This window comes from Dermacentor silvarum, chromosome 9 (assembly GCF_013339745.2).
Source record: "Dermacentor silvarum isolate Dsil-2018 chromosome 9, BIME_Dsil_1.4, whole genome shotgun sequence".
In the NCBI taxonomy this organism is placed as follows: Eukaryota; Metazoa; Arthropoda; class Arachnida; order Ixodida; family Ixodidae; genus Dermacentor; species Dermacentor silvarum.
Genome location: NC_051162.1, coordinates 96,040,147 through 96,052,603, shown reverse-complemented (window position 1 = coordinate 96,052,603; position 12,457 = coordinate 96,040,147). Strand labels below are relative to the sequence as shown.

Below are 12,457 nucleotides of genomic sequence, written 5' to 3'. Positions count from 1 at the left end.
TAACTTCAACCTGGTTCAGACATACACAGCTTTCTTACGATAATACCTCAGAGAATACATTTTCTTATTCCATTCTGTTGCGAAGTTCAACTCGTAAACTTCAAGTTGCCTAATACTTTTAATAGTAATACCTGTCAGGCAAGAATAATTTTGATAGTATACGGTATATTAAAAAATAACAAGCCTAATATTTATCCAAAATATTCTACGACGCTCGTTCACGGCCAATGCGCAAACAATTCGCACCGTATCATCTACATTACGTCCGGCAACATTGGGCAATAAGACTTGGAAGAACTTCTTTCCTGGTAAGGCAGAAAAGAAAACACTATAAATCTGTGTAAAAATACTTCTTAGAGACTCTTGAACGTTCTTCGATAGAATCATGTACATAGAACGATTTTTGAACTGCATTTAAGACAACAATCTTACAATAATTGCCAGTCTGGAGTTCCTAATAAAGTACCAGGTCCCCAAAGGCAACATTCCCTTTGACAACAGTTAACTTTTCTCTTTATACGCGTATATTTGCATCTGAAAGTATTCTGGATTCTAAGTGACATGGCAACATGTAAAATGCCATAGAAAGAACTCTACCACAAGCTGGGCACATTTCAGCACATTTCATACCTTTCAGAATATTTCTTATAAATATAGCGTTTATACTAGTGTCTTTGTGCAGTTCTCTGTGCTAATTTCACCTTTGTGCGTTATCAAAGTGCAGCATCATAACCTCAAAGTGGAAGCTACTAATAACTGTGTAGCGGTTTTAGCGGTTTTTTCGACATTCGGTTGTGCGGCAGCCTTTCAGCAGTAGAACATTTACTTGTACAATAGAGCTTCGCTGGTCGGTCATTATAACCAGTTATAAGAAAAATAATTTTCACCAGATGCCTCTGTCACACCAAACAATTGTTTTGCAACGGAAACGATCAGAGATATACATTATGCATTTCAATGTCTCAAGATAGGCTTTAGAGGGAACACCTTCGTTGGAACATGTAACAGCAAGCGTCTTATTGCCCACAGATTATTTTTTTGGCTGCAACGTTCGCTTGTTAAGAAATGCGCCTATTTCCCGAAAGAAGCATGCAGCACTCGTGTTTCTTGCGCAGGCTATGATTGACATAGTAAATATTACATGCGTTGGAACATGCAATTTGAAAACGCAAAACAATTTACTCAGTCTGATTATGAAGCACGCGAGCGACATCAGAACTTGTCTGACCAGCATCCGTGTATGAAAGATTTGACAAAAGATTGCTGCAATTCAGAGTTTACTGTAAGCAATGCTTTCGCTTGAATTTGACAGCAAACAACAAACGGAAACCAGTTATGACGGGACACGAAAGAAAGACGCTAGATGCTGTTAGACTCCTGAAACAGTTTTTTCGAGGACTACTTTGTTAATTTCAATAGAATACTAATAGGCAAGATGTGGCTACATATGAAACATGACTCATAGACATGCGGTTCCCATATGGCATATGGGATCATACGGGTTTTTGTAGGCTATCGTCCATATGTTTATATACTAGGTATATGGGTTATGCCGCACCTGCGATTTTTCCACAGGGTCTCAATCTTTGGGTAGGTTGACACCGACTTGTGTCAGGCGGTACACGTCATTAGCATGAGAACTCAGGGATTCAAAAAGCGCGATGAAAAGGGCTAGTTAGTGGCTGAATTGGTTGCACACCATTCGTTTGTCCCTGTTTTCCTGTCTCCATCTTTTCGTACATAGCGCCGGAAGAAACAATGAACTCAGGGAGACCCGAATCTCAAGAATAATGTGCAAGATCGCTCAAGCGACGAATTCTTGCAGTGAGAGCTATGGTACCCACACAGGTCGCACAAGAGCCAGTGACGAATGACAAGACGAAAAGTGTACTGTGGAAAAGCACTACCATAAACTGGAAACGAGAACCGGAGTACGATTGGAATGTTTATTACGTTGGGCAAACAGATAGGTGGTCGTTAAATCTAGCAAGCTGCCACTGGTGCCATATGATCAAGCTCTTGTCTAAAATAATTACGCTCGCCCTGAGCTTACGTGACAACCGCACGTTAGCAGGCGTGAGTGCTGACTAGAATGCACTGTTAACCGTCGCGTGCGGTGGGCAGCTCCAGTATGGAGCACAAAAAATAAAAGTTGCAGCATGGAACCTTCAATTCAAATTTATGCTGAAAAGGAGGAATGCTGTGTTCGGCAGTGGGTGAACCGAATAAATTTCAGTGCTGGTGATTGTTGGAAGAGTGTAAGGTATGATGGTTAGAGTGCACAATTTGACTTTTGCAACGATACTCTCCCAACTCGTGCCCACATTTCACGTGAGCAACTTGACTATTTCTTCAAGTTAGCAGCAAGCTACAAAACCCAATTCTGCAAACTACGAAACTACTAAGCATTAAACCTTCCCTCTTTGGACGCCGTTAACACGTGCAGTTTACCGTATTTTGGCATCTGTCCTTCGTGAATTCAAAGTTTAAATCTTGGACATTTTGAAAAGTTTAATGCCTATTATCAAACTTAGCGTAAAGTTTGGGGATATTTGCAAAGCTTGTCTGCAGCAGTTACTGAAACTATCCTGTTGTTTTAAGTGCACCAGATTTTTGACGGAATTCTCTATTTAATGAGAGTAGCTGAGCATTTGGCATGTTTTTCAATAAGGAAATCTATGTTGTCTTCGGACCCTTTATGTTACGCAAACAAGTCTCGCAGAAATTTGGCAAGGTTCGAACTCCCAACGCTTGTGAAATCCGTTAAAAGAAGAAAAAAGAAAATGAAGGATCGATTCGCTCCGATCGCCACCGATATGGTGAACACAACTTGAGGCGCGCGAACATGGCAGTATCGCAGCTAGTAAGATCCAAATCAACCCTGTGCAACTTTGCATCGGACTTGATAGATCGACACTTCACGGTTGATACACTGCTGCTCACAAAAAAAAGCGTAACATCCGTTTGCGTTCCCATCAGGGCCACAGAACGGCATTCTAAGTCAATCTCCGGACAAATTCGCAGCGCGCGCCGATTGGCTGAAAGGGCAGAAACGGAAACGACGTCGCCCCTGCCCCACGTGTTCTGCGCCTTAGTCCCATTCTGACTTGCTGTCAAAGTTTGTAACCAGGAATTAGGAAGATTATAGTTGAGCCTGGGCCACTCTGCCACCACGCACCGCCGCGTAAGGTTTTAAAGGTCGAAACAAAAAATTACGTGGAGTTTTACAGAGACACCGAGCAAAAAATCTGGAAGGAATATTTGTACGATAACACAAAGGGCAGTGATTTGCTTGCTTGAGGCCCGAGTATGCTGCCTGAAGATGAAGACATACAGCGAGAGGCATGGTTTTGCTGCAGAAAAAAAATGATACCGGAGATGACTCATCATATTGTAATCAACTATCAAGATGCCCGGGACACTTTGATTGATGCCAGAGGCAAAACGGTCTCACCATGCTTGTCATGGTACTGCAACATCACAATAACGTAACATCTTATTTCCCCGCCTCAGTGGGACACAAAACGCAGTTCCAGTGGCCCTCAGAAAAAAACAAAAACAATTGGAAGCATATACCACGAACTGTGAAACGCCAACACAACGAACATCTCGTGTAGGAGCAGGAAAACGCTTTCGTAGAATCTTTTACATTCGACTAAGTGCGATAAGAAAAGAAAGCGAAATGGATAAAGAGCGTCTCAGGATCGACAACGATCACTGACAGGGACATCGCTCTGACGTCGGCGATAGCTGAGAAACGAGCCCTGATCGCCATTGGTTGCAGGACCCGCCCGTCGCATGGTTGACACATACCTATATATATGTACATATTTACACAGCAGAATATCAGGCGTCCGGGAAGACTCTGTAATGGCGCTGGTCATTCCGTAAGATGCAGTGATCCCTATCCCAAACTGCGGCCCTTATTTACAAAGCCTTGTATGGTGCAGAAGGGCAGCTGAATGGCTTTATATATCCGAATAGCATTACGCTGATTCCCATAAAGTTGTTCCTTTGTCTTTTGTCATTTTATTTTGAGGTACATCTGCCTCCGATTCTTGTTACTTCCATTTTTCCACTGACATATTGTCAACACGCAGCAGTATCACTATCGGCCCTCGCAATCCCTTTATCTCATCTTTCTATTCTCTCTTTCCCGTCCCCCAGAGTAGGGTAGCCAACCAGACGCATTTCTGGTTAACATCCCTGCCTTTTCTCTTTCTCTCCGTTTCCTCCTTTGCATGCTGCCGTGAAGTTCCTTTGAAGGGTCGTGGACTCAGTCAAGTCCCTAGGTGGCTTTTTGCTTGTGGCCTCAGCAGCACTGTCTGTATCTTTGGTGTTAAAAAAAACTGGCCACACTCTTCCAAGCATCAAACGTTGCGTCGACACTTCAGGTATATAGTGTAGGAATAGCCGTTACAGTTCTGGTAACCTCAGTTTTGTGGCCATGTAGCATAGCAGCCCGCTGAAACTCAAATACCATTGGGTAATAACCGACCGAATGAATTGCGTTGTCTTCAAATGACTTCTAAAGCACGCATCTGCTAATGTAAACTGATGTCAAATCTTGTACTTTCGTAACATCTCCATTGTTCTCACAGACTCCATGAATTTTTTTTTATACGAAAAGAAAACAAAAACGTCATCGCAGATGTATCGCGATTCGAGCAACTCGTACACAGGTAGCCATAAATCCTTCGTGTTTCACACGATTGTCCCTGCTCGAAATGTATACCTATGACTTTGTGAGCGCTTAGGTGCAAATCCATCGCGATAACAGAATTCTTTCGAACGTTTCGTGTCAAATGCTGGACGTGGTACAATGACATGCGTTTAAAGTTTTTGTTTACTCCTCAAAATAGTTACACATTGCAAAGACTAGGTGATGTTTGCCTACAAGTTGGTTTTTGTCAAAGAGCGGCAAATTATTCGGAAGTTATGCCAGAAATGGGTGTTTAGTAATTATCGGCGTGCAAGATTCTAGAAACGCCATTGCGTTGCCACTGTGTCTACACTTGACCGTGTACAGCAAATTAGTATAATAAAAGGTGGTCACACAGCGTCATACTTTTTTGCAGCCATGTAGGAGACACGTAATTTCACTACTGCTCAATTAGAGATGACAGTAGGAGTAGTTGGTGCTTATTACAGGCTTGAGGCATGATTAACTAGCGCGAAAAAAGACATCGGATGACACAGAGAAGAGCACAGGACAGAACGTTAGACTTACTTTAGGTTGAAGTCTAGCGTTCTGACAGTTCACGATGCCTCAAGTCTATAATATGAACTACTGCGCTTACAAGTGCAGCTGGGCTGAGCTACTATGGCCATCTTGTAGGTGCCAAGCTCATGAGCTTGTTAATCTCACATGCTGCTGTTTCACTTGTTATTGGTGTCGCTCTTGTGCGGAACTACAGTCTTCGCCAAAAGTTCGCAGCTCGAATAAGGAATTGCCAGAGTATTTTGCGCTCTCGACAGCTTAAGTTTTCCAGAGGCGCCGATACAGGCATAAAACACTTCCTATCAGTCCAAGGATTAGATCGACTAGTAAAGTCTCACTTAGGGCTCTTCAGACGCCACTGACCTGCACTTCTCCAAGCTTATAATAGAGAGCTTCCTCGTACTGTCGCACCGTCCAACTTTTCTATCTTTTGGTAATCATTCTTCTGTGAAAGCTAAACAGGCCATTGAATCAGTCAGATTAATCACTGCTTGGCCTTCTCGGAGTTACCGGAATTGCTCATAAAGCTTAAAAAACAATTTTGGGGGCTAGGCTGTGCATGCTTTGGACCAGTACTGAGGTACTGCAAAGAGGACACCAACGATTACAATGTCAGAGACATTAATTTACAGGACAGGCTTGTTCGACAGAGAATTTGTCAGAGAGATTAATTTACAGGACACAGACAACGTTACACAAACAAATTAAGACGACAAAAACGATGAGAGAGCAATACATTTATGTTTATGGGAAATCATTCTTATTACATTTTGGCGGATATTCTGTTGGATGTTATTTCCTGCCCATCTTCGCATGAGCCGGATGCATATGATATCTGTTTTTATAAGTTATTTCTAGGTATAAATTAGTAATTAGAAGTGTGCGCCGGTCTATGTCTCTGTCACAGTGGGTGTCCTTTTTGTTGCGTTTGTTTTTATCCATATATGGCTCCCACGTGGTACCCAACGTCACTCTCTTAAGTGTTTTCTTGCTCTATGAGCTGCCCTAGTTTACTGTCGAGATTTTTGCTTGCTTGCTTCTTTGTTTGTTTGTTTGCTCGTGGTAGATTCAAACGTTCCCCTACATCCGCTAGTGTGGGTCTAGTACGTGTTTTATATTTTGTTCCCGTTTGTTATCACTGCTATGCTCACCGGGAAGAGCTTGTGCAACACAAATAAGCGCTCTGCATACTTTTGGCGAACATTGTACATTAGAAAGAGCGTAAGATTGGGCGAGTTGGTATTCCATGTCTTATACTTATTAGCGCACGAAAAGGGATGAGGCACGGATGGATGACTGCGCTGTGTCCGCGTCGTCCATCCGTGCCTCGTCCTTTTTCGTGCGCTAATAAGTATAATACATTGTACATTAGCATCCAAGCCACGAAACCCAGTCAGGGCAATGCCGGAGTCAATATACAGTTTTATACCGCTAGCAAATGCATTGCTGTTCACGGAATGCAGGGACACCGGTGACGTCAGTGACAGTAGCGGAGCTCGTGGCGCCATCTTGTGACAGCTTTTTCAACAACAATGCTTTTTAAATGGTTTTGTGTTGCGTAAGATGCTCTTGCAGAAGGGGAGGAAATCCACTGCACAGTAATGATTTTGCGACTCACGTCTTTTTATCAAAACATAAGTAAAGCATAGTCTTTGCAATTATAGTTATGTGTACTCCAGTTAACGGCAACGTCACAAGATGGTGGCACCAGCGCTGCCGCTAATGTGTGCGTCCCCTTGTTCTGGCATACCGCAAAGCGTCAGAAAATAAAACTGCCTAGTCTTGCGGTGCCTATGATCAGTGTTTTCTAATATTGCACGTGATTGTTAAAAACCAGACAGTGTCATAGTTTCTCTTCATTCAGGCAACGTAGAGCACTTACAAGAACATTGGATCCTTGCTCTGGCTACTTTCTGTATCGCATCATTCTCATTCTGCTTCCTTTGGCTTCCAGCTGACACCTCCCCCCCCCTCTCTATGCAAATGAAAGTTAAATGACGAAATATGTACACGCTAAAAAGGTTTCATATTCACTGACGTGCGCAGATAGTCACGTGCGTATTCGGACTGACACCTCAATTGAACGCATCTGGCACTAACAGCATTCATTCACTCATCAAACATCGAGTGAGTCCAGTGTCACACCGCGTGCTCTCTTTGAGTTCATTGCACGCTCACAACCAAGTGTGATCTTGCGATCGACGCTCCAAGCGAGCCACAGCGCAGTTTGGTCGTTCAGAGTTCTTGTGCTCGGACAGCAACGACGACTACAAGACAAAGGCAGCATAGGTCTTCACAGGGCATAAACACGTACGCTTGCTACCCGGACATCCACGAGGCCTGCATTCCCGAAGCCCTGACTTCACGCGTATAGGCTGAACGCAGTGTTTTTTTTTCTATAGATTTTGTGATTGCGTTTTTTTTTTGCCACACGACGAGGAGTAGCCAGTGCCAGATAAAAGTGGCAAGGTTTTCTTTGAAATCATGTTGACAACAATAATCTTCTGAAAAAAAAAAAAAACAGGCGAATTCCATAGGTAACTATGCGGCAGTGCTTTTTTAACTGGAATGCGCATATGCGCGAAAACCATACGATCCGTATAGAACCCCGTGTCAGAAACATGGCTCACTCATACTACTGCAAGAAGTCGACGGCATATTCGAGATTCGCTGAAAACTTGTAGGATGCATCTGCAGGTTAGAAATGACTATGCACTACAAATCTGCACATATGAGCGTTTAGCTTCGAAGCCACGCAATAATTATCGGTGTAAAATTTTTATGCGTTTCCTTTAACGCGGCGCGCCCAGCACTTTAAGGAATGCAACCGCAGAGTGGTGCATCAGCGGCTGTACCATCGCGCTGCTGAGCACGATATCACGGTTTCGACTTCCCGGCTGAGGCTTCCGTGTTCGGATTTGTACGAAATAATAAGAAAAGGCTCACGTACAGTGCTTTGGGCGCATGTTAATGAACCACAAGTGGTCAAAATTATTTAGGAGCTCACCTCTATGGATGGCCTACCGTGCAGCTACGAGGCGTTAAAAAACCTCATGATCTAATCTAGTAGGAATACCATGCGAGTCTTGGCACCGCATAGCGCTCCTGACAGTGAAGTGCCGGAAGCGCCGTGTTAAAGAAAGGAAACGCACGTAATACTGATAACAATTACTGTTGCGTGACTAAGTTACACTCTAAACCGTCGGCCTAAATCATTCAAGAACATAGTACACTAAGTCGAATCGTATGGTTTTCACGAACACGTCATTCCAGTTTCCGCGTTTCACCTCATTCACGTTTATGTCCACTGGGAAGTTTGAAATGCGTAACGCTGAACAAGTCATGCCTCAGCTTAGGGCGTGCAGGCTTTGTGGGTCCAGAAGGTGTGTCTCAAACAGTCACGCACTTCACACAAGTTTGACGCGGAATGAGACGTTCACTTTTTTTCACACGTAACTGACAGGCCTCAGATCCATCATGATCAGTGTCCTGGTGCACGCCGAGCAGTCCGTCTCGAGCGGCGGCAACGTCGTGCTCGCACCGGCGGGCCTCAGCGTCGACGCCGTACCACACCGACTACGATGGAGCGCGCTGGGACTCTCCCCCAGGAAGTCGGCGGACATCCGAGGTAGCAGTTCCTTGAGCATGCGCAGAAGGGCGGCCCGGAACTCGGAGTTCCGGAAGCCGTACAGGAGCGGGTCCACCGCGCTGGCTCCTAGACCCCCGAGACCCAGGTAGAAGGTGGTCTTCTGGTCGTACGGTTCTTCGGAGGCCGCCTCCAGGACCATGAACGTGACCGCGGGCGTCCAGAGCATCGCGAACGTGGCCACGGTCAGGGTCAGAGTCCAGCCGTAGTGGCGGTCGGGAGGCAGCGCCGTCCGCAGGTTGCCCTCGACCGAGTAGATGGCTCTGGCGTGTCTCCGGGCCACGACGTAGACGTACACGTAGCTGCTGGTCATCACGGCGAGACACGGCAGGTAGAGGGCGCACAGGAGGAAGACGCGGACGGGGATCGACACGAGCTTGAAGCTGCACGGCGACTTGAGCGGCGGCAGGGTGAGGAGAGGCGTGCCGGAGACCAGGATGGCGTAGGCCCAGATGGCCAGGACAGTGCGTCCGGCGGTCCGGTGGGTGATGAGGTTGTTGTAAGTGAGCGGCAGGGCCAGGGAAGTGCAGCGGTCTAGGGCCACGGCCGCCGAGCTGAGCATGGCCACGCCGCTGAACTGCACGAACAGGCAGTAGGGGAGAAGACAGAGTGCCGAGCAGCGGATTCCGGGTCGGGAGAACTCGAAGTAGAGTCCCGGCGGAAGTAGGAGACCGATGCCGAAGTCGGCGCTGAAGAGAGCGACCAGGAAAAGGTTGCTGGGAGTTCGGAGTCTCTTGAAGCGGTACATGGAGAGGAGGAGAAGGGCGTTGCTGCAGAGGACGACGGGAGAGAGGAGGAAGACCAGCAGAGCTGCTAGGGCCACTTGAACGGGACTGGTCCAGGCGTTGGGCTCGACCAGTTCGCCGGCGACTTCCCAGGGCGAGCCATCTGTGGTTGGCGTGGCGTTCCAGTCCATGGTTCTTTCCTTTTATTTATTTTGGGCCTCGGCCGTGGAGGACTTGTGGGCCCTTGCCGCCTCGATTCAACGACTCGGCGGGCATCGGCGTCTGGAGGAATTGCCCCTCATGGTTTCTTGCACCGGAGGCCTGCGAACAATGAGCAGAATAGAATAAGTCCGTTATATATAAATCAACTCGCTTACCTAAAATTACAAAGCTTAGTACTAAGGTTACTTGAAGGTAATCTGACGCTACGACCACTCCCCTGCCACGCGAATGGTGGGTAGTACATGGATTTCTCTAGTCATCGTGCACTTGAAGCTTCCCACGTTGTCGGGGCTGCACTAAATAAATTGTCAAACAATCGCAGTTCACTAAACACGACAAGGCAATGAGTACCTGCACTCATATATATATATATATATATATATATATATATATATATATTCATTGCTCACATTTATAACGCAATGTATTGTTGAAAACCAATTTGTAAAATGACTGTGTTGTTTGACGCAACAATGACGAAGTGTAGCTACATCCATATGCTACCCATATCGTTCATATGCCGACTGAACCGCCATAATTTCAGCTCTCGTAGACAATAGTGTCCGCCGCGCCTCTAGTAAATTTTGTAGAAAAATGCATGACTCAAACGGATACAACTAAGCCGTTTGTTCAAAAAAAAGTGCTCGAGTGCTTATAAGTTCGCTCAAGATGGAAACGATAGTTTCGAAAACGCCTAACATACGAGATGTCTTACAGGTGACAAAATTGTCTTTCAGGCTGCAGAAAGTTACACGAGATATGGCTTGCGCTTATCTTTAGTAAATATCAGTGCGTAGCCCGCCTGATAGCTGTCCAAGGTTGCGCAACTGGTGCGAAAAAATATCATCAGTCATCTTCATTGCGCAAATCGCGAGCCGTTTCTCCGTTGTGTAAAGAACGTAGTACGCCTGCTGCGGAGAGCAGAGGACGCTACCATGAATGTATTTATACATCGCAAAGAGATGCCGCACACTTATATACGGCTGGCTTTCGCTGCATGATGCAAACTCTGCGTTGAGCAGAGCAGTGCATTCTTGTTGAGGTATGGCGACTGCATAGTTGGCATTGCGTCTCGTATATCTCGTACACAAATTCTCAAAAAGGAGAGCCCTCAGGACCAGAAGACGGCGAGAGAACAGCCTCTGCATACCGGCTGCAGACAAAAGAACGTTTCAACATCGTACTAACGTCATCAGGTCTCTAGGATATCAAACCATACGTTTCCCTTCTGGTTAACCCGCCTGTCTTTCCAATCTCATTTCGCTCTCTCTCTCTCTCTCTCCAGGTTTATGCCATACACTACTCACCTCAAGTTAGTGCCGATCGTATTGTCCCGGATTCTTTAGGAGAATTCGAATAACACTACTCACCTCAAGTTAGTGCCGATCGTATTGTCCCGGATTCTTTAGGAGAATTCGAAAAAAAAATAAGCAGCGGAGAAGAACCCATCGCTACTTCTGTTCTAGCACAGACGTCCAGACGACGTCTCGCCTACGCGCTTGCTAGACAACCTTGGCCTTGACTTTCTTAAACTCGGAGACATATCGGCTGTTTGAGTACGTGCAACGCCGTGACCATATATAGCCAAAGGCGTTATCAGGAGCGATCAATCACCGTAAGTGGAGAGCATTTTCTACTATTTCCACTTGATTTTTCAGGCATCCAAGTTCGGCGTATACTCCTAGAAGAATGTCCTGAAGCGCAGAGTAGACACAGTAAAGAAAAAAAAAGAATGAAAAGAAACAGTTCAATACGAAGTTTCATGCGTAGAACGTCAAGTAAAGCAATCGGTGTCAGCCGGCAATTTCATCGCAACCCAAAGCAAGCGGCGACGCGGGGCCTGCAATTCGTGGAACGCGAAAGTGCTTGCAAGGACAACTTGGGCCTTTGTTTTGTAGCTCAGCAAAGCGCTCTGAGGTAATATCCCCATACGTTACTTTTTTTTTCATCGTGAAAGCTTCAAGTTAATCAGTGTGATGAGAAGAAACAAAAGGATGTGGGTGTTGAGATGAGAGCACATTGTTAGAAAAAACACAGATATTTTTATTTTCTTCGGATAGCAAGTTTTAATGTCGAGCGTCTTATACCTAATGAAGGGCAGGTTCTTCATCTTCTGCTGCTTTCAATCTTGTCACTCTTAGCTCACGGATACCACGTGGTGCGGAAAATGAAGCCAGCACGTTCAGGGAAGCTCTGGGACTAAGCGGACGAGCAAGAAATGTCAACGTCCCCTGAACATAAATACTGACGCAAAGCTGTTGCTAGAATAGAGCGGTACGTGACAGTAGAAGAAAAAGGGAGCTTGTAATATATTTTTGTTACCTTCGCGAATGAGATTCTGGCGCAGTCCCCTTCCTTGTGCCGTGCAAATTCAATCGTCCCGCGAGATCCCGAATTAGAAACTCTTGAATTCGAGCAGTATCAGTGTGTCAACAAAACATTTATCGCGGAATCCACTTTGACATGTGAAGTGAACAACTGAAGGAGACACATTTCGTAAACACGCAGGCTGATATCAGCCTGACAAATTGGGATGGAATTTCCGATTCGTTTGCAATGAAAAGTACTTTCGTTTCAAAAAAGGAAATGCAAGACACGGATCTTGCTGATTTCGGGTATCGGCGTCTGAAGAATGTTACGGAC

The 12,457-nt window shown here is 45.5% G+C and overlaps 1 protein-coding gene across 1 annotated transcript; it reads right to left on the bottom strand.

Annotated features, from left to right (window-relative positions):
* Positions 1 to 6,585: 6,585 nt before the first annotated feature.
* Positions 6,586 to 9,908, bottom strand: LOC119463400 (adenosine receptor A2b). Its single transcript, XM_049655743.1, has one exon. The coding sequence runs from the start codon at positions 9,781 to 9,783 to the stop codon at positions 8,668 to 8,670; it is 1,116 nt and encodes a 371-aa protein (XP_049511700.1). The 5' UTR covers positions 9,784 to 9,908; the 3' UTR covers positions 6,586 to 8,667.
* Positions 9,909 to 12,457: the final 2,549 nt, after the last annotated feature.